The sequence below is a fragment of the Carassius gibelio genome, chromosome A16, assembly GCF_023724105.1.
Source record: "Carassius gibelio isolate Cgi1373 ecotype wild population from Czech Republic chromosome A16, carGib1.2-hapl.c, whole genome shotgun sequence".
Taxonomy (NCBI): Eukaryota; Metazoa; Chordata; class Actinopteri; order Cypriniformes; family Cyprinidae; genus Carassius; species Carassius gibelio.
The window spans coordinates 14,241,231-14,266,908 of NC_068386.1; the positions used below are offsets into that span (position 1 = coordinate 14,241,231).

The following is a 25,678-nucleotide window of genomic DNA, read 5'->3' on the forward strand; positions in this document are numbered from 1 at the left end:
GATCATTCTGATAAAGACTAGAAGGTCATAGGGCTGTATGAGCTACAATGAAGAGAAAACTGATTGAACACTCACGTTGAGAATTCACCACTGCAGCCAGCAGGCAAAGGCTCAACACTGCCACCAGATGGCCAAATTGTGCCATTGTTGCAGAGGTTTTGCAAAAACAAGACTGGGACTCCGATGTGGAGAGACTGCAAAGAAAAGCAGATTTTAATTTAGATGAGAGAGAATTATTAAGTACAAATAATAATAATTAATTGTCTCTATATGTGCATCTTAAATATCCCAAAAAAATGTGAAAATCTTTTTTAGTCCATGTGTGTAAGCTTTGAGATCAGTTGTACGCTTGTACAGGGGTCCGTTAAAGAGAGAGAGAGAGAGAGAGAGAGAGAGAGAGAATGTTTTTTTGTAAACAATATTTTATGTTTGTCAAGGTTAATGTATTAACTTAAGATATTACAATAAACACATTTTTATTTATTTTATAATATGATTTATTCTACTAATCATGCCATTCATAATAATTTAAAATAATGTATTCTTTCCTTGTATAAGAATAGTTTCAGGACAGAATTTGTTGTGAAAAGCATTATTCAAAAAATCTAATTCAGCTGAATTTGTTCATCAGGTTTATACATTTAACAGGAATAAAAATAAAATATACATAAACTAATAAACAAATGTTTTCCAGATAAACACTGCAAAAACATTGCAAGATAAATCTGTTTTGGGGAACAAGTATTTTTTTTTTTTTTTTTGGTCATACTCAGTTGCTCATTCCAGTTTTCTTTCCATCAATGTAATACAATCTTTTTGCAAAGAATGTGAACGTCTACGTTTTAAATGCTCAGTGAAGTGTATTACTTGAGCTGTCGATCTGGTTGTGCAAGCTTTTGTTAAATGTAAGACACCAACGATAATGACAAAGCTCATGTGGGTTTTCACATGTTGCAACAACTGTCACTTTCCGGTAAATATTGGTAAAGTTAAATATTTAAAAGGACAGTTCATTCCCCCCCCCCCACCCCCTCAAAAAAAAAAAAAAAAAAAAAAAAAAAAAAAAACATTTTATCTTCATTGCTTCTAACCCATATGAATGTCTTCAGTAAAACAACAACAACAAAAAAAAAACATTTTGGCAGTGTGACAGTTTTAGTCACCATTCACTTGCTTATGGAAAACGATGCAGTTAAAGTGACTGGTGACTGAAAGTGTCTTCTTCCTAACATCTTTTGTATTTTACAGGACATAGAAAGTCACACAGGTTTGAAACCACATGAGGGTGAGTCAATTATGACACCGTTTTTCATTTTAGGGAGGAATGGATATTTTTTAAGTCTTTCATCTATCAATATATTAATATTTTTCATTTACAAAAAAATAATTTGTATTACTAATTAAATTCTAAACTAGTCTGGAATGATATTGTAGCCATTTGAATTTATAATTTATTTTTTAATAGATGACAAATTATTAGAAAGTGCCACTTCAGCATTAAGATACTGAAAATATCAATAAAGTTAATCAAAAGGCATATAAAAATAATATTGAAAAAATAATTAATTAAATATGCAATAATAGCAATAATGTTTATGACATGCTGTGAAAACAGAAAATAAGTACAGTGAAAAGAGACAGAGAGCAATTGTTTGCAGAGAAAACTAGATGAGTGCAGGTGCTTCTTACCTGTATCAAGTCTGAAGAGAAACTGTCTTCTGTTCTGAACAAGGGGAAGATAAAAGCTGGAAATGTACATATCACCACCCATTTTCACATGTGATGCAGAGAAAAGAGTCAGAGTGGGAGGAGAGTAACTAAGGAAAAGTTATGGAGGCGTGAGTTACTGGTTTGTTGATTTCTTCTTCCTCGTTCCTAATTGAACATCAGAAGATAATGCAAGTACTCTGTCATTGTTGTTGTTTTTTATCCACATTTGATGCCAGTTTTGCAAAGATAAAGTTGAAACCAGTTAACCCTATGTATTTTGTTTATTTAGTAGAGAAAGATAGAGAAATGCTTTTCCATTCAAATTACGACATCTGAACCTGTAGATTGTTTATTTGGGTTATACTTTCCCATCAAAAGGTTTATGTGTGGGTTTCATCCAATGATTCTGATGACATGTCTGATGAATTCGGTGCACTCACGATCATTCAAATATCTTTCATAATTCTGATCTGAAAGCTTAAAAAAATATCATCTGTGAAACATTCCCAGTCTAGTGATATTTATTGTACTCAAGTATGAAAAGTAACTTTTTTTTAAATATTAAACCTAGTTATACTGAAAATAAAAGTACACGTGAAAGCAAAATGGAAATTGAGCAAAAAAATAAATAAAAAATAAAAAAGTATATATATATATTTAAAAAAAAAAATCCACAGCAGCAAGATCATGTTCAGTTTAACACTTTCTTCCATTTTGTATTTTTTAGTAAGCAAGAGAGGCACTTCATTTGGTTCTTAGTCTTTTTCATTCCAACATAAGAAAACATCCTGGCACTTTATTCATATTTTACATTACTTGTGTAGTTAGCACTGTTGTTTGACAAGATAGAGACAAACAAACCTGAGTATCCCACCTAAACTCCAGTATGATCATGTTAAAGCCATGTTTAGACGGCAGGATGTGCAAATTTCATCTCATCCCGACTAACCTCATTTGGAAGTTCTGCCAGACATAGAGAGCAAAAGATTATTTTTCAAAAGATAAAAGACAGAAATATCCAAAGGCAAAGCATTGAAATTGGCATAAAATGATGTAAATTGCTAACAAAAGCAGATGAGAGCAATGATTAAATACTCACTTTGTTCAGAGATGATCACAGCAGCCAGCAAGCACAGACTCAATACGACTATCCACTGTCCAAATTGATCCATTATCATAGATCTCTTGATCAGCAGATAATTATAAAAGATAATCTGGACAAATGAACCTGTAATGGACCAGTAAAGACTCAAAGAGAATAAATGAGAATACAGTTTATGTGGAGAACAGCAGAAAGATGAGTGAATCTTAGCTGAATCATGTCTGAAGAGAAACTGCAATGCACAAAAACAAAAAAGATGATGTGAGAAGATTTATTATGTTAAAATATTAAACCCAGGGAACCAGAAAGACAGAGAATTAGGAAGGTTTTTGTTTGTTTGTTTTTTTTGCAGTTAACTTCCTTGAGGCCAGTTCGCACAAACCGTGTTTTTGCATAGAGCTCCTTCATATGTGAGTGCAACAGTCAAACATGTTAAAAACACATGTAAAATACAACACAATGGAGAAGCAGAACAGTGGAATGCAAAAATATGTTTTGTGAAAACTTCTCCTTATTCAGGGTAAAAATCAAGGGGCATGAAAACATTACAAGCGAGAAACGTTGTTGCTTAATTCCACTTCTGTTGCTATGCTACAAAATATCCTCAACATGAATATAAATCCACACAACGAGACCTGAATCTGCAACAATGCGTCCAAATAGCAGAAAACATGGCCAAAACAGAGCTTTCAGCAACCGTCTTTATTGCAATAACATATCAAACACACACACACACACTCTCTCTCTCTCTCTCTCTCTAAATGCAACTGACATTCAGTATACAATTCAAAATTTCCTTTTAACAACACACACACACACACACACACTAATGACTGACAGTTGCACGGTCATAAGCAGCATCCAGTTCTGAAGTTAAACTTCACCCACTAATTTGTTCTCACTGTACCCAATCCACAAAAAATAAAATAAAATAAAAATAACGCATGACCATAACAGTCATGATTATGAAAAAAGGCTAAAAGTAGTATGAGGTGTATCAGACGGTTTTGTTTTGGAGATTATTATTTTGGGCATTCAAATGGGAAAGTCGGTTGTGTAACATTAGAGCAGGCACCTGTAGAGATCTCACAAAAGCAGGTTCTTTTCATTACACGGTTGTTCTTTTAGTTTTGCTTGCTAAAGGCTTCCGTCAGCCCTGTTTTGGCCTAAACAAACCAAACAGACGAGGTCTCAATGCACAGGACGTGTACTGATGCCAATACAAAATGTCTGACCAACAACAGCCATAAACTGTCTCCAGTGGATTTGAATAGCAATGCAATCACATTTCAAGGCAATTGCAACATTCCTGTAAAGAGCACAATATACTGTTAATGAATAAATCAAGGTGTTTACTATTAGCACACCCATAGTGAGCAGTGCACATGCTAACAATGCTGGAAATTAAGTTAGAAAATAGCGAGGAAACATTTGATTTTACAAAATGAGTGTGTTATGAGTGAACCTGAATCATACACAATTGGAATCTTTGATTTTGTGGCCATAAAAACACACTTTTGCTCATTATTTAATAGTGATGTTGCTAGCATGCTACACGTTGTTAGCATCCATGACCGCTTTTTAAGGTCTATCTGAAATTAAACAAATCTTAATATAAAATACAATCAATCAATTAGCTACGAAAGAAGCAGGTAAACAAAGTCTATAGAAAATGATAAAAGAAGATTTGCTTAAAGGTGCTGATTTGACTAGGTTCAAAGCGTTCAGACGGTTTAGTGATCTGCGTCGGTGGCACGTGTTTGGATGGTCACTCTTCTAGGTGGGTTCTGCTCTGTACTGCGATTGGCTATTAGCTCTTGCAGCTGTAGTGCCCCTCCACCAATAAAACAGAACGCTGGGCAAACAGGGGCGGAGCAATCTACAGTCCCCTCCCACAGCACTCGCAAGGAGTGTGCATCGTAAAAAGTCAGCCGTCCTTTCTCAAAGTCCAGACACAGTCCGAGGCGAGGTGGTAAAGGGGCAGTGAGGGGGCCAGCAGAAGTGTTAGACGCCCCACACTTGGGCAGTAAGATCTTGCCCATGCCCATTGTGAGGAAACAGAATGGAGGACAGTCCTGAGCATCCTCTGCGACACTGTCATGACCGCTATCTGGATCGTACCTACAGAGACAAATAGAAGGAAAAAGACAGATTCCTCACCAATATTGCCTAAGTCATTGTGAGTTAGTCAGCTCTTAAACGCTTAATTTTCTCCTCACCGTGGACTTGCCATGTCTTGTGGAAGATGGAACCACTCCTGCAGTTTTGCTTCAACACCCACTCCCACCTACACACAGAGAAAACAACTCTTTTTAAAATTCACATTTTTTTTAGACACATACTTACATACTAATATATTAATACACTAAAAATGTAATTCATAAATATAACTTGAATATACTTCACAGGGAAAGGTATATGAAAGAAGAAGCTTCTTCTACAATTTAAACATCACTACAATTTAAAATTAATAGTAAACTTAATTTTAATATTTTACATGTAATTTATTTCTTTGATGCAAAGCTGAATTTCAGCATTCATCATTCTAATATGCTGATCTGGTGTATTTAATATTGTAAAAAAAAAAAATTGGTCTGTGACATTTCTTTCAGGATTCTTTGATAAATTGAAAGTTCAAAAGAACAGCATTTATTTGAATCTTTTGCAACATTATAAATGGCTTGACTGTCACTTCTGATCAATTTAATGCATCCTTGCTCAAATAAAAGTACTAATTTCTATGTTGACCTTAACCAGGTAGGACCCAGGCTCCACTGTGCATGCCCAGTAGTGTCGTCCCTGTGTGATGGAAACATCAGCCACCAGGAGGTCAGAGGTGAGGTCACATGAGGTAAGAGCCCGATCAGCAGCCTGCAACAGGGTCATCCCAGGAACACTCCGGGCATATGTCTGCCCTTTCCCCAGTGCCACCCGCTCCGCATGTAGACCCCAGCGTGAATCCAGGCAGAAGGACAACACTGAGATAGAGGTATGCAGGAGAAATGGAGTGGAGGAGAGGGTTGGAAAGGTCAGGTCATAGGGAGCAGGACACAAAATGAAAAGAGGATGAGGAAGTGAACATATAAAAAGGAACAGAGAGGGGGGATATGTATGCATAAGTGTAAAAGAGAAGAAATGGGATTCGAAGAAAGTAGGGGAAACAGAGAGGACAGCAGGAACATTGTACATATTCCAGGACTCTAGGATTCAGAGGAGATCAAGCAGCTGATATATTCCAGTTAAACAGGAATACAAGTCAAAGAAACAGCATAGATAACGGGAGCAAGGGAAGGTGGAGAACAACAGGAAACATAAGGAGAAATAATACAGAGAGGAGAGCAAAAAGAGACGTGTCAGAGAGTTGTGGATATGCATGGAGAAAAATACTACCACAACAGAATTAATTGTATGAGAGAAAATGAGAAAGAGAAAATATGACATGCATGTAATAAAACAACAAGGTTCAGTTTGATAGAATTGTGATATGGATGGGTGAATGAATGGATCAATAAGTCCATGGCTAGATGAATAAATTCATATGGATGATTAGATGGATAGAACGAATTAATCAGTCAATCAGTAAATAACTATGATACAGATGAATCAATGAAAAGTGAACAGACAAACAAACAAACATTAACAAAAATGAGGATGAATGAATTAATAATTCCGTGGAAATGTATCAGTTGATGGGTAAATGGAGGATGGATAGATGATATCTTGAGTGCATGAAATAATGAATGAATCAATGAATCGTTCAATGGATGGATAGACAAAAGCAAACGAACAAAGACAAAAATAAGCAGAGGAATGAATGGAAGAATAAATAAATAAATAGATGAATTTATAAATGGAAAACTTCAAAATTGAGGATGTAAATTGTAAGTCGAAGAAGTAGAACGAGTGGAAAATATGCAATAATTTTACATCTTCAGTAATGTGAGAAACTGAGGAGCTGGAGGAAAAGTCTTATTTTAAAGGGGTTCAGATCCAAGTGCTTATATTTGCGTGTGTGTGTCTTACCTGGTGCAGGAGGTGTGTGTAGATACACCTCCTCACTGTACTCTCCAAACCCTGCCTTATTACAGCCTCGAACTCTCAGGATATACACACTGTCCATCTCTAGCTTATCAATCACTGCACTGGTCCCGCCCACATCATCCAGACGCTGCCATGAACAGTGTGTGCCATTACTTCCTGAGCTTCCTTCAGACAAGACTCTGCCCCATAATGCTCCAGCACCGCCCACTTTCCTCAGATACTCCACTGAGTAGTGCCAGGCAGGGGCAGAGTCTTGTGGGAGGCGCCAGCACAAATAGAGCTGGTCATACGCCAAGGTCTTTTGAGTGTCAATCACAGGAGCCAATGGGGCTGCAGAAGGAAAATAATGGGTTGGATTAAATGTGAATTGAATGCATTATTGTATTTGACATAGAAAAGCAAGTTTTTATGAAAACCTTGTATAAAGTCCATGCTGCTAAGCGCCTTGAGTTCTCTGGAGACGTCCATCTGAAAGTGTCGGAACGAGGGATCAGCAGATAGAGAGAAATGGTGTAGATTTTCTATTGCTTTAACCAGTCTGAGGGAAAAAAAGAGATAAAAATCAAGTTACTTGAATATACAGAAGCTTTCTTTGATCCTGTGTAACATAATATTACCACATTTATTTTGTGTTCCTTTTGAAAATGTTTCTATGGAAACACACAATAGGCTATTGTGGGATTCGTATTTCATAAATGACCAGATTTGCACAATCACAGTAACCCACAAACATACACTCTAACCTGTTGTGCGTGACTCTGGCAGCCTGCACAAAGCATGACTGGTCAGTTTCCTTAAGCAGCTCTTGAGTGTATGTGAGCAGCCCTGCGTTCTCCAATAGACTCTGTTTTTCAGAGAGCTGTGCATTCAGAGCCCCTGCCCGCTGTGCACGAGCTCCCTCCAGCAGCATGGCTAAGACCCCCTGACGCTCCACCAGCACACTGCGCAATTCACTCACGCACTGATTGGACTGCTCCTTAGCCACTGCGCTGTTCACCTGAACACAGAGGAACACCGATTAAACAGGATAGAAGGGAATATAGCGTAACTGTAACTTTCTTTAAATATTCTCTTTTTTTACTATGTATAGTAGGAGACCTCATTGTGGCTTTTTAAATGTCAAATATTTTAATAATTTAATTAAAAAGTTTACTTTAATTTATATTTTACAATTTATATATTTTATATTTAAAATATTTGCATTAAATTAATTACATTTAATAATAATAAATATATTTAAAAAATCTATAATACTTATCAAAAATGTAATTGAATGTAATTGCATTGAATTTAATTTTGGTAATCCCTTCTGTCTCTTTATTTTCTTGACAACAATTGCATTTATTTAGATGCAGAACATCTTTACGACCACATCAAATGGGAGATTTTTCAGATGTGCACCCCAATTTTGCACTAGTGAGACGAGCTTGGTGACGAGGGAGGTTCAGTATACAGAGAACTGCAGTCAGATTAGATGTTGTCAGGCCATATGTCAGCAAAAACTAATTTTCCTGTTATCAGCCATTATACTGTGCTCGTAGCATGTGCTCTTCAATTGCACGCACAAATGTGGCAACGCATTGTAGCCTATTATTTAATATTAAAGCACAAAAGAAACTACAAGCATGCAATGTCGTTAGTTAAGTTTTGAAGTTTCTAAAAAGGCGATTAATGCTGCCTTAAAACTGTGCCTGCAAGTATTTGTTATATATGAGTCACATTTAAGAACATGTCTCTGAAATGTAGTGTCCTGGAGAAAAGCACCGTCTCCCTCATCTAACACATCCAATTCAACTGGTCAGCCAAAATAACCTAATATCCCAGCTGATGTGATGTCTGTTAATCAAAGAACAAAAGAAAAAAAAGAGGAAATCAATCACTTTTGTAGCATTTAAGGATTCAACTAGATTTATTTTAGAATTTAGTGTTTGATAACTTTGTTCAATTTCTATATATCTACTACTTATAAAGTAGGGCAAAGGGCAAATATGAGGTAAATATGACACTTATTATAATGGTCATTTAAGTTCACTTAAATTAAAAGTTGTTATTTTTTATAAGCTAATAAATGTTTCAATTGAAAGCTCTAAATTATACTGTAGTGCTGAATGGCTATAGTCAGTGGTTAAATTTTTTTTTTTTTTGGGGGGGGGGGGGGGGGGTCATGTGATACTCACCTTCAGTCATAAAAAGTTGCCATTAAACAATTATTGAAAATATTCTGCATTTATGCATATAAAAGTATATTAAAAACTTTAATGTTAGGTGGGATGAATCACCATTAATACTATATTTTTTTTTTATCAATTCATTTTTTTAGATCAATTGACAGATTTATTTATAATTCATATTTTTTATTTTAAAATATTTAAATGAAATTATGTTAAATCATAATAATAATAATAATAATATATATATATATATATATATATATATATATATATATATATATATATATATATATATATATATATATATATATATATATATATATATATATATATATATATACACACACACACACACACTTTTTTTCACGATTTACATCCTTATATTTGAATTGCTAAAAGTTTATAGCACCTGAAAAAAAAAACCACTCACATACCCTGAGATGTCTCACAAACACTGAAATATAATTAAAACACCAGTGCTGTGTACCTCAGTCTGAGCGATGCCACTCTCTACTTGGGTGATCTGGGCCTGTACAGAATCCTGATTGGCGAAGACATAGTTCATCTCCTTGGTGATCTTCTCCTGTGATTTCATAACATGGAGAACTGACATTAAACTTCACAGGTACACAAAGTTTGAGAATCCAGACACAGTATTTATTAAAGGGGAAATCCACAAATGTAATCCAAAACAAGTCATAACACGGACAATTCAAACAATGACAGAGTTCAGGCTGAGGCCAACAGAGTAATCCAGATAAACAGGCAGAACATCAAGACACAAGAGAACCAGGATAAAAGGCTTAGAAATGCAGTTGTGAACACATAAAGATTTAACAATGAGGGATTTATTAAAGGGAAAATGTAACCCAAAAACAAGCAAAGGTCATAACAAGGGCAGTGCAAACAATGACAGAGTTCAGGGCTGAGGCAAACTGAGTAATCCAGATAAACAGGCAGAAGTCAAGAACCAGGGAAACAAGACGGGAGAGAACCGGGATAAAAGGCTTACCCCTTATTTACACTGCACATGTTATGGCTCTTGCAAAGTTTTGTTCCATCCTCCACATGGTGCCAACTCACACCAGGAGCATTTCAGAAGTGAAGCGTCGGGATTCACGAGACTAAGTGATTTGCCTGTCCATCGTTGTTTTTCTTGATTTTTTGTGTTATAACATGAGTAAGCTGGCTAAATGTGTATGTTTTGTCTGATTTAATTCTGTCTATTGTTGTGTTTTTTGCTATGTCCTACTTTTATAAGTTAATTTAATTAAAAATCCAGTTATGAATGACAAGGATAAAGGTTGCTGTGTATAGTCGTCTAAAAAACATTCTCAGTTATCGTGTATGTATAATTCACATACAATTTCTGGCCTCCTGGCAAAGATATATTGATGTGAAATTTCTTTTTTTAATTTAACAGGATTTTTTTATTTTAATTTAGTATTTATTGTGTGGCTTGGATGTGGCGTCTGTCAAAAATAGGCTAGCTGCCTATCTTTAGTGAAGCCGTGAAGTTCTGAAACATGCTGTGGCATGGCTATTGTAAACTAGAGTGGCTGTGATAAGCTCCAGTTGCCACTTCAGAGCCATAACACCACAGAAATGTGACATGTAGAACATATCCGCGTTTGTGCATCACACACAGGGTTGCCAACTCTCACGCTTCTGGCGTGACACTCACGCTTTCAGCATCAATCTCACGCTGAAGTCCATGCGTGAGTGTCACGCCAGATGCGTGAGAGTTGGCAACCCTGGGTGTGAAACTTTGAGGAATCTTATCCAAGCTGTAGGCTAGTCAGTATTGATCAGTCTGTCGTATCTGACATAAAGGATCTGCAAATGAAACTGTGACCACAAACACCATTAACTTAAGTGAATTTGATGGCAATAATCAGCAATATTTTATACACAAATAACTTTACTTTTTTAATGTTTCAATATGTGTTGACACAAATTGCTTATTTGAGTTTTTAATTGGTACAACAACATGGCATTGAGTTGTTAGAAAAGAAATGCATAGCGACATTATTGCTTGATAACGTCAGGAACTGATGAATCGGCTTTTTGAACCGGTTCAATTAGCCGATCTGTCCGAAAAGAACCGGTTCACAGAAATAAATCGGACTTTGCGTCACTATTAGAAATTCAGTTATCAACACTGACACAAGACTTAGCAATGAAAGACAGTGAGGGCTTATACAGAGTAAGCTAACCATGCTAATGGGACACAGGTGCAATCAATGAGTGCTGATGAGTGCAGGCAAAGGAAGACTGAGTGACAGAGGTATGGGATGGGATTATCATGTCAACCTTTTGACGGCAAATAAAAGAGCTTCAACACTGCCATCATCTGTATGCACGTACAAATAATTAACTGCACTTGAAGCTTTCACAAACTGAAAAATTAATTACCCAAAACTCTACATGGCATCATCATGAAGATGAACTGTATGTTTATATGTGAAATTCAGGAGGGGACGTCGGATGGTATCACATGGGGACATAATGACGTGTGCCATAGATAGTATAATATGTTTACTTTGAGTATGACTATAAATCAGATTAAGGTAATCAAAATGCTCTGTTTACATGGTAGATTCTTAATCGGATTATTGTCGTAATCGTGTTAAAATCCTCTGCTCTTTACCCCTGATCATTCAGAGCTGTGCAGAGCTTAGAAAAAAATTTACCCAAATAAATATTTTCCTTTTATTCAGGAAAGAAGGGAATGTTGGGCATATTTATAATGTTTATGGTCTAAAGAGTAAAGAGTGCATAAGGATTAATGTCAGGAATGGATACCTTTAGTGTTTGGTAAGCCAGCGCAATAGGCATGATCTTGTGTCCACTGTGGGCTCGACGGAGTTTACAAAGCGGGCATAACAAATTCTGACATGACCTGCAGTAAAATTGCAACCTCTCCTGCTCATGCTCCACACACACTAATACCTGCATGTGAGTAAGAGAGAGAGAGAGAGAGAGAGAGAGAGAGAGATGTGAAGGAAGAGAAATGGACAAGGGAAAATACAGAAAGAAGAAATGTGGTTAAGAGGAACTTTTGAGACCACAGCAGTATATCAAAAATCATCTGTGCTGACAGCTTTGAAAAAGGGCAATATTTAAATATCATTTGCATGGTATTGATTTCAAAATATATAAAAGAATCCATTGTCACATGGACAAACATATAAATAAAAATAATGCAAAATCCTGTTTTGCACATACACTACTGTGCAAAAGTCTTAGGCAACTAATATTTCATGAACAAAAAATGGTTTTAAGTCAGTTATTTCTATCTTATGCTGTAGTGTGTCAGTATGAAATATCAGTTTACATTTCTAAACATTTCTTTTGCAATTATTTGGAATAATGCACTGAGATTTTTGTATGAACAAGGAGTCTTACAACAGCCAGTGCTCCACACAGAAATCTGATCTCAACGTAATCCAGTCCATCTTGAATTACATGAAGAAACAGAAAAAATTTGCAAACACTTGCGAACACTTGCAAAGATACCAGAAAATACCAGACAAAAATAAGGACAAAAGCTGTTTTAAACACAAAGTATGGTCACACAAAAAGTTGATTTGATTTAGTTGATAAATAACATCTATTTATGACATAATTTTTTGAAAGCATCCTCACTTTACAGAATTTTTTTAAAAGTGCCTAAAACAGTACTGTAGCTTTGCAGGAAGGTTTCTTGAAGTGTCTTGGAGATATTGCCCCAGTTCTTCTAGATTGAGTCTGTATTAGTTTGTTCTGTTTCTTCATGTTATATCCACTGGTTGTTGTCAGACTCCTTGTGCAAACAAAAATCTCACTGGATTATTAGAGTTATTATTATTAGAAAGTTCAAAAAGAACAGCATTTATTTTAGATAAAATCTTTTGTAACATTATAAATGTCTCTTCTCTCACTTTTCAAAAATTTAATGCATGAATAGAAATGCTAATTTATTTACAAAATAATTTACTTTTGAATGATAATTTATATGAATGGTAAATTTCTTCAAGACACTTTCAAGTGCGGAAAAATTGAAACCTGATTGTCAGCAAAAACAAAATCTATGGTTTGACTCTCTCTCTCTCTCTTTATGTTTGTGGCCCATTAGGGTTGATCTTCTCTCAGAATAAGTTTTTTTTTTTTACCTTGGGTCTGAAGCTGTGTGTGGGCATGATGTGTTCGTGTTGGGCTCGTGGTGTGCCCCAAGGGTGGTACAGCTTGAAGCACTCGTTACAGAAGTTTGACCTGCAATCAGCGCAGCCTTTGGTGGCCTCCAGAGCCTGAGGAGGTTTGCAGAACTGGCACATGATTGCCATGCTGCCGAGACTCACCGTGTGCCTGTACCTGCACACATGGACAAAGAAAGACATCAGTCATCCATGAGTCTAATCTGAAAAGTAAATACATATGGCTTATATATATTTTTTATTATATGTGTGTATGTGTACAAAAAATATAGCGTGTGTGGTCTATTGTGAGGTAGATGCAGCTCAGCTGTCCAAAGACTCCATAAAAGAAAAGTTCAGCTTCCCCATTTTCTCACAACTTCTCTTTTAAAGGAAAAAAAGAAGAACCCTCAAGTATTCAGATGTTAAGAGGAACATAATGTTTTATTTAAATATTTTAACAATTTTATATGTATAAATATGTGTGTGTGTGTGTGTTTATTTTTTTAAATCACATATTTTAAATGTCTTGATTTTGTATGTCTTTTTTTTTTTTTTTATTCTAGAAACAACATGTCACGTACGGAGCTCCATGCATGACATGCAGAAGAAAAAATAGATCTTGTTGCTATGAATAAAAAATTTGTTCACATGATCTGTGTCCATGTTATACTCATTTGTTTCCTTTGTCTGAATTTTTAAGTTAATTTTTTTTTCTTGCTGTTTAAATCTATAATGGAACCTACACAGTATTATGGCCATTTTAAAAACCTTAAGGCTATTTGCTTGTGCACAATTTTACACCAGCACAGAATGGGAGCTATGCATGCTAATTATTGGAAGAGCAAAAAATTCTGTCTCCTCCTTTCGCTACCTAATTTTACAATTCCAAAATGGTAATTTCATTGGTCCACGTACTGTGTGAGAATATTCAAAGCGCTATCAATCTCTTTGGTCATGTGCCTATGAATATTTGCAAGTTCAGAACAACAGAACCCTGCTCAAGGGTTCAAAACCAGTAGAACAACATTTCTGCATTGCACAGCACAGTTACTGGAATTCAGTTTTAATGTAGATCCAGTAAAAAAAAAAAAGCAGAAATTGTGAGGAAAAGTGTTTGCGTCTGAAAGAGAGAAAGAGCGAGAGACCTCTCCACTATACGCTCCAGCGTGAGGTTTCTCAAACAGTCAGTAAGCCCTCTCTCTCCTAGCTCCACATCTTTTCCGCAAGTGGGACAGGGGAACAGCATGATCACAGGAGGGGTGTCTTTACGCCTGCGTCCTGGATGTGTCCCACACACTGTACAAGAAAAGAGAGAGATACAGGTAGAAAAAGCAGTTTCCAACATTAAAGCTTCTTTAAGCCCTAGTAAATCTAATCCAGAAAGAAGAAAGGAAAAGCTAATCAATGCAGAAAGAAGACAGATTCCCAAGGCCTGTTGTGTGCTGACACATTCAGAATCAGCCCATCATGACGGCTGCTACATTTAATCACACACACACACACACACACTTGCAAAGTGCTGCACAGATGCAATACATCTGAATGATACAGCAACATCTATTAACTTTTGCACAGTGCTAAAACGGTCAACATTTTAAATATATATATATATATATATATATATATATATATATATATATATATATATATATATATATATATAGTATTTATTAAATAATAAGCGAACTAATTATTAAACTGACATGATTCTTAAATTTGATTGATAATTGATTTGAGCTAAAACTATTTCATTATGGGAGAATAAAAGGACCACAAAGAGATATAAGTGTGTAAAATTAGATGTCTGGGTCACTAAGACTTTTTATTTTGATAAAAAAAAATTAATACAATTATTCAAAAAGGATGCATTAAATTGATCAAAAGTTACAGTAAAAACTTTTACATTGTTCTATTTCAAATAAACGCTGTTCTTTTGAGCTTTCTATTCATCAAAGATTCCTGAACAAATATCAAGCTTGCCACAAAAATATTAAGCAGCACAACTGTTCTCAAAATTGATAATAAGAAATGATTGTTGAGCAAAAATCAGCATATTAGAATGATTTCTGAAGGAACATGGGACGCTAAATACCGGAGCAATGGCTACTGAAATTCAGCTCTTCCACCATAGGAATGAATTACATTTTAAAACATATTTATATAATAGAATAACATTTCACAATATTACAGTGTTTACTGTATTTTGGATCAAATAAATGCAGCCTTGGAGAGCATAACATTGAAAAATCCATTGAAAGAGCCCAAACTTTTCTATGGTAGTGTACAGTTTAGTGGTCACTATAAAAATGCTTGACTGCAGACTGATTGATTGACCAATCAGAATCAGGTATCCCAGACAGCTGTTCAATGAAATACCAGCACACTGTATTTTAATCTTAGTGTCTATTAATGAACACACAAACCTGTTCTGATCACCCGGTCTAGACGGTCTGTTTTGGGCGGAGGCCGGCGTGTTTGTCGGGGAGAGCGTGTGATTGGGCTTGAGGTGGGAGTGTTGGGCTCTGGGGGGAGTTCGGGTGGAGGGTATCCTCTCTGAACCAAGACTTCTGCGGCACACAGCACACACACACTGTGCATACAAGGCAACACTATCGGCTGCTTCACCATCTCCTCACACACTGGACAGCGCAGCTCTCTCTCAATGCTCTTCATATTGGACTAGACAGAGAGAAAAAAAGAGATATTAAATAAATAATTAGCAGAAGAGGTTACGCTCACTCAAAAATACTTCATTCCTGATGTTATATGTGCAGTTTAAAAAAAAAACTGTAGATTGATCCAAAGATGTTATATTTGGAGTAGAACAGTTTTTATTATTATTATTATTATTTCCATTTTAATGATTAAAATGATTGTGGATTATGCTGTAGACTGAGTTTTTGTAAGGTTAACATACGGAAATAAGGCAGAACTCATAAAGGTCAGAACATTTGCATATCAGGACATCAACACAGAAGGATGTGCATATCAAACATCAACACAAACAGCCATGTTTATTAAAACCGCAGTCAATACTTCCTTTTTTTTCTATTACTTTTTATAAATTACTCCTGTTTCGCATTACTGGGTTACAATGGAAATCTTTTTATGCAACATTCAAATCATGAGTAACAAATAGAATATGACTGATATCTTCAGCCGCTTCATTTTATTCGTAACTGACGAGTTGTTTTCGACTGAGAAATCTGTAAATAGGTGTTTTTCATCTTTGTTCTTTCCAGGAGGAGTGTGTAAATGCAAATCAAACATTTCAAATGCCAGAAAGCACAAGAATGTCGCTCCTCAAGCTCAAAAAACTTGATGTTGACTTCTGTAATAAAGTTTAAGGTTATTGAGAAATCTTGTTTATTTACATTCCAGCCACCTGAGCTTCTGTTATAGAGTCATTTGAAGGAATTAAACATTTTTAACTCAACACCAATGGAATCTAAATTAAAGAAATTATACAATTTCAACAGTTCTTGAAGTAAAAATCCCATTCATTTTATTTATATACTGATTCTGAATGATGAATATATGATAAACCTTTAAAGATTGGTGTTTGTTAACTGATGGTTTATGCTTTTGTTAAAGTTGTCAGTCCACCTTGTTTCAGCTTATTCTTTAAATAATATTTAACAGTGGAATTTATGGTGAAAACTGCATTTACTATATGACCAAAAGAACACTTTATTCCAGTCCACTCATGCACATTCTCTCTACACTCTACTTAAATAATTAGATTTTGAAATACATATAAGATATATTTTTCTATATATAATCAAAATAGTTAAACAAATAGTTATAAATAGTTTTTAATTTAATTATTCATAGGATTGTAAATCATTCCTTATTAAAGTCACTAAGTACACAGTCTTGTACATTTGTTTTATACAGTTTTCAGATTTGTTTGCTTCAAATTAAACTTTGTAATGTTGTGATTCCCCTCATAGCTGGTTGGTGTGGTTCATATCTTTACAGTTGAAAAAAAATATATATATATTTTAATCCTTATGGGAAAAATATTTTCAGAACCAAAGCTGCTGCAAAAGTGGCCAGGCACTGTTTCAACTCTATTAGTCCCAATCATTTGAAAGCAAATGATTAAAAGAAAACGCTGACACACTCATCCTAGCAGACAGGCGCTGAGCTAGTTTAGCTTGTTGGCAAGATGCGCAAATGAAAAGTGTCCTAAACACCTCTAAACTAAACCAGCAAATAAATGTTTGGCTATTTTAGGTTGTTTTCTGTTAAGCATAGTCGTTACTTTCCCTATGGCTGACAGCATAAGCCCTTTAAATAATTCAAGTCGCCCAGCTGTTGTCTTTTTAGCAGGCGTTTCCCACAGAGGCTCTCCAGGCCTCAGCACTCCTGCATCCCGTCTCCATGGCAACATGCATTCTGTCACGTGACAGTGATAAGGCCTTTTACATTTTCTTAAATACATATATATATTTGGCCATTACGAATGAGAGCATTATATATATATATATATATATATATATATATATATATATATATGAAGAGTTCAGATGCAAAAGCCTCTAAATGCCATTTGAAATTTGCATCTAAAATTAGGATTTTTATCAAGCTCCTATGCTTAGGTTGAGTCATTTTACTTTAATGGCAATGTGCAGGTCCTTTGCCAGACTATTAAAGTGAAATAACTGAACATAAATATAGGAGCCTGATAAAAATCCCAATTTTAGATGAAAATTTCAGATGGCATTTAGAGGCTTTTGCATCTGAACTCTTCATATATATATATATATATAGTGGAAAAGCAGCCTTGGCCTCCACGCGCTTCAGTGGCTGGCAGCAGATGAGGAGCTCGGTTTCTGCTTACAGGTGTTATTTGCACATTCCGAGGAAATGAAATGCTCTTAATAAAGAATGGGGTGTTGTTCTCTGTTAACGCTGTTTTAAAATGTTACATTTGGCTATGAAAAACACCAAAACTTCCCATTTCTTTGAAAGATGCTGTGACGTGCATTCGTGTGTTAAAAATCAACCGCATGCAAATCACTGATATCGTGCAAATATGTGGTTTTGATGATGCAAATGTAGCTACTTACGCTGATGCGCACGAGAGCGTCCATTATGGATGTAAAGGTTTGCAACTCCGCATCTGCCATTGCTGGAACTATGCCAGTTGGTAAAATGATATCAAATTAAATAAAGGCTATTATTGAGAGCCCTTTTTTAATATATAGCCTAGTCATTAAAAAACGAACAGCTTGTAAGACTGCAAGACTGGTAACTGCAACCGAAACTGACGTAGGACAAACCTTTACGTTATAATGATGTTATTTTTTCTAATATATCGGAGAGCTCCAATTTAACACAATCCATGTTGATTTAGAGGTTTTCCAGCAGTGCTTGCTGTGGTCTATTCTGACGGATGTTGTAGTCGATGGATGTTGTGAGGTGTTTGGGGGGAGGTCAGTAAGGAGCATGCGCAGGGATGCTGAGCGCGCAGCCGCTTGTGATCCAGTCAAGTGTGGAATATAATATAATATAATATAATATAATATAATATAATATAATATAATATAATATAATATAATATAATATAATATAATATAATATAATATAATATATTTTTATAACGTGTGTATTTTATGTTGCTTTGATTTTATAGTTTTTTTTTTCTTTTTACATGCTATACTACACTATTTGTTTCCTAACTCTGTCATGAAGCTGAAACGTGATTATCCATTTTTTTTCTTTTTCATAAACTTTGTTCATATACCTAGCTATTTAAATGAATAGTCTGTGTAATTCCTAATAAAGTCAAAGTCTCAGAAATAATTCATAGATATAATCCGATGACTTTAGACAATTTAAAGAAGGGTATTTAAAGGGAATAGACTTTTTTAAATGTAAAGAGGAGTTAGAGAAAATTTCACACTTTTTCAGTTGTACTTTTACAAAGTTATTTAGGACTCAAGTTCCATTGTTTATTTGTTTAGTAAATGTGTTAATGAAAACTGATACAATGGTCTTTTTTATGGAATGTGATACTGGTTATGGAGATGGATAATATAGTCAAACTTCATATTTAATTTAGTAAATACATACACAAAGCAAAATACATGTCAACTGTACCAAATGGTGGACTGTTTTCCACTAATTTTAAATATCTTTTATGATTACTTAATCTCAGCACAGATCAATTGTAAAGCTGTTAAGACATATTTGCTGCTGAAAAAGATAATGTATTAGTTTTTTTTATGGGGGCATAACACGAAAAAGCTTTGTTTTCATTGTTTTATGCTTCCCGTTGTTATGTAGATTAAACAGAGGAGAAATAACTGTGCTGCTCTCTTGTGTCCACTAGATGGCGCTGTCGGGTTTGTTGGTTCTCACTCGGCACAGTTTTCAGACACTAGCGTCGCGTCATCTTTCTTTGCTCTGCTGACCCAGGGACTGAAAAGCGAGGTGTTAAGCCTGTCTCTTTATCTTCCAGCTGTCAAACATGGGTGAGTATAACTTTTATACAAATTATTCAGAATAAATAATGTTCTACCTATTGGAGCTGTTGGATAGTTTGCACGCATGAACATGAAACAGGACCGATATCGTTTATTTCACTAGTTAACTCGCTGCAAACTTTGAGCCCTTAATTGTAAAATAGTTGCTTGCTGCAGATCTTGATTTAAAAGCACTTTGTGGGAACATTAGCAGTGTGTTGAAATGTGGTAGTTTCGTCCTTTTGTGTTTCGGAAAAAAAGCACAAAACATTGTACGTTACTATCTAAATGTGTTTAGCCACAGCTAACCCATTCTAAAACATTTCATACATTTTCAATCGCCATCGGCTCAGCATTTGAAGAACAGGCGAAAGAACAAGAATAGAATGATCCCAATGTACGCTAACTATTTATATAAGCAAATAAGAACTAAAAGCAAAAAAGATTATTGTAGAAATTTGTAGCTGCACGGAACGTTTTGAAGAGCGTACTGTACATTGACGTGTCAAAATTCGTCCATGTATTTTATTGTTCAGTAGAACAATAAATGATCAAATCTTTCAGATACGTTTAAACTTAGTGTAAATTTAGAAATAGTAATTCAATTTGTTTTCAAATAAACAATATGAGTGAAAAATAAGTGTTTGGATGGTTCCACGCACTCTTTCACACAGTCTTTCTCTCTCTCTATTTGTTTTATAGCGGTGAACACAAGCACGTCCCTGCTGTTGTCCAGTCTGCTGTCAGTGCTGGTGTTTGCAGGGATGCAGATGTTCAGTAGGCAGCTGGGCTCTTCGGAGTGGCTGACCATCCTTGGGGGTTTCCTGGGATCTGTGCTGTTTGTCTGCTCTCTTACTGTATCCTTATGCCGCTTTGTCCTGCATACAGTCCTAGTTTGTGTAACCTCAACATTATTTGTATTTTACTCATCTGCTTTCTGTTAATTCTTAACCTGCCATTACAGGCTTTCAATAACCTGGAGAACCTTGTCTTTGGCAAAGGCTTCCAAGCCAAAATCTTCCCAGAGAGTAAGTGTGAGAATATGCATGCGCTGACCCTGTCTGGTGCATCCTGCTCTTCGCCTGCAGAAAGTCCAAATGAATACACTATACACTACCATTCAGTAGTTTGGCCTATTTAAAAAAAAGAAGAAAAGAAATTAATACTGTTATTAAGCAAGGATGCATTAAACTGATCAAAATTGACAGTTAAAACGTTAAACAGTTAAAAAAAAAAAAAGTGAATGCAGTCTTTTCAACTTAGTTCATCTGAGAATACTGAGAAAAATTAATTAGTTTCCACAAAAATACAAGCCAGTGCCAACTGTTTTCGACATTAATAATAAGAAATGTTTCTTGAGCACCACATCAGCATATAAAAATGATTTAAAAATGAATACATTCATCTTTAAATACATTCTAACAACAAAAAATTTATTTTAACTGTAATAATATTTCACAAACTTACTGTTTTTTGTGATCAAATAATTGCAACCTTAAAGAGTGTAAGAGACATTATTATACCGAGTCCAAACTTTTGAACAGTGCCATTTTAATAATGAACAAATTATACAAATTTGTAATACATATTAAATCAGATTAATGATTTTAATTCAGATTAATATCTGTACTTGCCTGAAAAAGATTCCATCTCTCTCTTAGTTTTCGTGTGCCTGTGCCTCTCTCTGTTTGCGTCTGGTTTGGTGCACCGTGTGTGCGTGACAACATGGTAAGTGGGACGGCATTACTTATGTTTTAAAGTAATTGATTACCACAGAAAAAAAAAAAAAAAACTTGACTCATACCAGTTTTTGAAAACTAACAAATAAAAAATTGTAGAGGAGAAAACCCACAGTACTTTTATAGGTTTCATTTGTTCTTTCTTTCTCTGCCCTCTCCCATATAGCCTGATCTTCTCTGTCTTTGCACTTTACTACATCAACAAAGTGTCAGCAGCTCTTTACCAGGCAGCACCTGTCCCAACTCCCGCCAAACCCACCAGCAAGGGCAAAAGAAAGAACTGAAATGCTTACCTCATCCCATTACTATCGCGGTCACCCATTCAGCCACCAGACCGCAGTGTGCTGAAGCTACAGAATCTGATGTGTTTGCCAACAGCTGACTTTTTTTTATTATTATTATTCATTCCATTCAAGATAACTAAACACATTTGATCAAATCAGTCATAGATGTGTGATTTTGGGTTCTGTTTACAATATATTTTTGTTTAAGGGGTTTGTTATTAAAAATTGATGAAAGAATACGTGTACCATTTTGCTTGTTGGTGGACTCCAAATGACTAAAAGGTGTAGTCACATTTGTTGTCGCTCAGCAAAATTTCACAGGCAAGATCCAGTCATTCAATAGGAATATATTAAATGGAGAGACTAATAGGGATGTGTGAAAGCTTCCCTTGCAGACCTGGACATTTTTTTAACCCAGAAAACTGTCTGTACTATACCTTAAACCACAAAGTGTTTTCATTGTTCTGGTTTTCCCCGCTTTGTGTATGCTAACTGCCTAAGGCCTCAAAATGCATTCTGGGACTTTCAGCTAACTCAGTCTTGGTACTGACCCTGCAAAAAATTTCAATCATTGTCAACTTTCTGTTTAAACTAGTATTACTCAGTCCTTAAAGGTCAAACTGCAGATAAGGTTCAAACTAGCATGGAATTTAAAATATGGGCCTCTACCAGTTGAAGCGCAAGCAAATATATTTTCAACGTGTTTCAATTAAAGCCAGAAAGCTGTGAAACTGCTGTGATCTGAATTTTCAGAAGGACAAAACTAATGGATGTCTATTTTTACATCAGAGTTTCTGCGGGTCTTAAAAAGGATTTTAAAAAGTCTAATTAAGGCCTAAAAAAATCTTAAATCAGACCAGGAAGTCTTAAATTCAGTCATGCCATTAAAAGTTAAAGCTAGTTAACAACTTTAGGAACTAAACAAGAACAATCCTACTACAGCATTTATTGATCTTAGTTAAAGTTAATTTAAACATTTACCATTTTTTTTATTAAAACAATGGTGTTTGTTAACATTAGTTCATACACTGAATTAGCCTGAACTAACAATGAATAACTGTATTTTCATTAACTAACATTAACAAAGAGTAATACAGTATGGTAATGGATGTACTGTTCATTGTTTGCTCATTTTAATAAATTAACTAACATAAACTAATGGAACCTTATTATAAAGTGTTACCAACATTTCTCATAAAACAAGACTTCTTATCCTGTTGTTTTGCTTTCCAAATAAATGTATGTATTTTAAATCAATATTTAAGAATCTTTAGACAATTGCACTGGAACTTTTTTGAATCAAACTACTAGTTAGGCCACTTAAAAAAAAAAAAAAAGTCATGTCCTAGCTTGAAAAGAAAGCTGAGAAAACTTGTGAAAACAGTTCTGAGCTGTACTAGCATGGATGCTACTATGATAACACAATCACGCCCATTCAAAACACAATGTGGCATTCATCCATTCTCTCTCTTCCCCTTTTTTTTCCCCATGTCCTACTGAGATTTCATTTAGTTTCCAAAGGGAAACGCTGTATAAGAGTAACTTTACCTTTGTTTTGCTTGAGGAAATACTGATTTATTAGGTCTGTGGTGCAAAGAATGCATTAATTCCAGCTAAACATTTTGTCTCATTCATATGTGGTATGTGCACAGTAATGCTGCTACCAAAAATGCACATAGGTTGTGTTGTTGGTCACTTAATTTATGATCGTACATTTTCTTACATAGACAAAATGGTTAAAGGCACTTTTTATATTCTGGTTAGGGAGTGGACATCCCCTCATTCCTGCTTTGCAGGCTGGAACAAGCCTTATCACTGCCAAAAACAGCAGCCCTACCCTTTAAAATAATGCCCTGGCAAGTATCCTTTTCAGACATCTTTCCAAAACTGAGAGCAAGAGAAGTTTTGTCAGAAGATAAGTATTGTGAAAGCTTTGAGTCACTCACTTATGAAATCTGACTTTGAGTCACTCACTTAGGAAATCAAGTTTGGAAAACCACAAGCGTTTTCTGTGGCGTTAAGCCCTAAACAGTTAACAATACAAACAGTTTACGTTACAGTCCTTACCCACGGACTCACCCAACTTCACACTCGTCATTCGGGCGGAGCCCCAGTATAAATGCATGCTCTTCTTCTTGAACAACTCTTGCACGGGACATAGGCTACATTCTTTCATCTTCAGGTGACTCTCTGCCTTTTTTCAGCGTAAGTACACATATTTTACTATTCAGAAAAGTGTTGCAGTGCTCTAGAACATAGTATAACTTTGTTTAACTTGAGCATAATTTATTTTATTTTTATTTTTTAACCTTAGTATTCGTATTGACTTCGAAACAGGAAAATAGTTTTCGAGAAGAATGTGACGTTCGTAGATGCCCAGATTCTATGGACGTCAGCGTTATTTACATAATCGAATCTAAGTTTTACAGGGAGATTAAAAGTCCGCTGTTAATTTTAAATAATAGCTGTTAATACTTACATAACTGAAAAAATTGCTTCAGCATATACTATTATTAATTGCCTTAATTCTTTACTGCGTCATCATAATGACGGTGGGTGTTATTACTCACACTTTGGCTTTTTCCCAAATGGAAAAATCCAGTTACCTATGTTTCAGTCTGCCCAACAGTTTGATTAAGCGATGAGACACTCACATAAACGAATGTTATTTCTCACTGTAGACAGTCATAATGCCGTCTGATCTGGAGAGAGCGATGGAGACGCTGATCACAGTGTTTCACCGTTATGCAGGCAATGAAGGAAATACATCAACATTAAGTCGCAAAGAGCTCAAACTGCTGATGGAGACCGAGTTGGCCAGCTTTATGAAGGTACAACATTCCACCTTTTATTGCTACACCCAGGGTGGGGCAACTCTAAACATGGTGACTTGGACCCTGATGATCGGGTTGGTTTCCAACACGTTCCTGGAGGCCCCCCAACACTGCATGTTTTCCATGTCTCCTAATCAAACACACCTGATTCAGTAGAGACTCCAGCAACTCAAATGGGTGTGTCAGACAAAGGAGAGATGTAAAAGGTGCAGTGTTGGTGGGCCTCCAGGAATGAGGTTGGGAACCACTACTCTATGGTGTAGCAAGGGGCCTTAAAATTTTTGGCCCTGCTCATTGTGTATCTTCAAGAATTTTCTAAAACTTTACTCTTTTTCCATTATCTTTAAAAAAAAGGTTCCCATTTGTTCTATTTCAAACATGTTTCTCTCATCATCTGTAGTCTCAGAGGGACCCTGCTGCCGTAGAGAAGATTATGAAGGATTTGGATGGTAATGGTGATGGAGAGGTGGATTTTGAAGAGTTTGTGGCTCTTGTGGTGGGCCTGTCCGTGGCCTGTGAACAATTCTACAAGCTGCACATGCAGAAGACAGGGGGTTTCAAAAAGCAATAAAAGATGACTGTTATTTAAGTTTGTTTATAAGTTTTAATAAACCATTTCAGCCACATGCCTTGATTTGAACTTCTTACTATGGTTACACTGTATGTATGTAAAGGAGGATGTTTCTGTAGTTTTGTTAAGTGATGTTCAAATTATTATTTTTTGTTTATATAAGTATTAGCATTAGACACAAAAGAATCTGTCCACAGATGTCCTGTAAGTAGGGTGACCATGAGCCATTTTCCCAGGACGCGTCCTTGCCAGGATTTTTATATTGCCTAAAACAACCAAAGTAGTTTGACCAATAACATGCAGGTATGTTACATAATCAACCAACCGTGGCATGTGAGAAGGTGAGAGATTCAGAGAACAATCAAAGCAATGCAAATACATATTTTTTCAATGAGACTCTTACAGAGGGAATGCAAAATGTCCTCTATGATTCAATTTCATTGGAACTGGAGAACTCCAATCTCAAATTGAGTTAGAGAGATTGTGCTTTACAATCTTAACATGAAATATATTCCAGAACTGAGCACTTGGTTAGAATTGACATGTTTATTTTAATGAAATGGGTGCCATCAGCT

The 25,678-nt window shown here is 35.5% G+C and overlaps 3 protein-coding genes across 4 annotated transcripts; 2 read left to right on the top strand and 1 right to left on the bottom strand.

Moving 5' to 3' along the window:
• Nucleotides 1-3,499: 3,499 nt before the first annotated feature.
• On the bottom strand, nt 3,500-19,328 carry LOC128030966 (tripartite motif-containing protein 46-like). Of its 2 annotated transcripts, XM_052619065.1 has the most exons (12): nt 18,278-19,321; nt 15,626-15,881; nt 14,348-14,498; nt 13,179-13,377; nt 11,830-11,976; nt 9,512-9,607; nt 7,597-7,850; nt 7,270-7,391; nt 6,836-7,183; nt 5,561-5,790; nt 5,032-5,099; nt 3,500-4,933 (listed from the first exon to the last, which is right to left on the bottom strand). In XM_052619065.1, the coding sequence occupies exons 1-12, from the start codon at nt 18,335-18,337 to the stop codon at nt 4,546-4,548; spliced, it is 2,319 nt and encodes a 772-aa protein (XP_052475025.1). In that variant the 5' UTR covers nt 18,338-19,321; the 3' UTR covers nt 3,500-4,545. The 2 variants fall into 2 exon arrangements, with proteins under 2 accessions (XP_052475025.1, XP_052475026.1); XM_052619066.1 differs by lacking the exons at nt 3,500-4,933; nt 5,032-5,099 and having other exon boundaries at nt 5,648-6,037; nt 18,278-19,328.
• A 189-nt stretch (nt 19,329-19,517) lies between these two features.
• LOC128030968 (keratinocyte-associated protein 2) lies at nt 19,518-21,935 on the top strand. The gene is made up of 5 exons (XM_052619067.1): nt 19,518-19,684; nt 20,378-20,532; nt 20,640-20,703; nt 21,337-21,403; nt 21,581-21,935. Exons 1-5 carry the CDS (start codon nt 19,681-19,683, stop codon nt 21,696-21,698), a joined length of 408 nt encoding a protein of 135 aa, XP_052475027.1. The 5' UTR covers nt 19,518-19,680; the 3' UTR covers nt 21,699-21,935.
• Nucleotides 21,936-24,388: 2,453 nt separating this feature from the next.
• On the top strand, nt 24,389-25,158 carry LOC128030969 (protein S100-A1). The gene is made up of 2 exons (XM_052619068.1): nt 24,389-24,529; nt 24,933-25,158. The coding sequence occupies exons 1-2, from the start codon at nt 24,389-24,391 to the stop codon at nt 25,101-25,103; spliced, it is 312 nt and encodes a 103-aa protein (XP_052475028.1). The 3' UTR covers nt 25,104-25,158.
• The last annotated feature ends 520 nt before the right edge of the window (nt 25,159-25,678 follow it).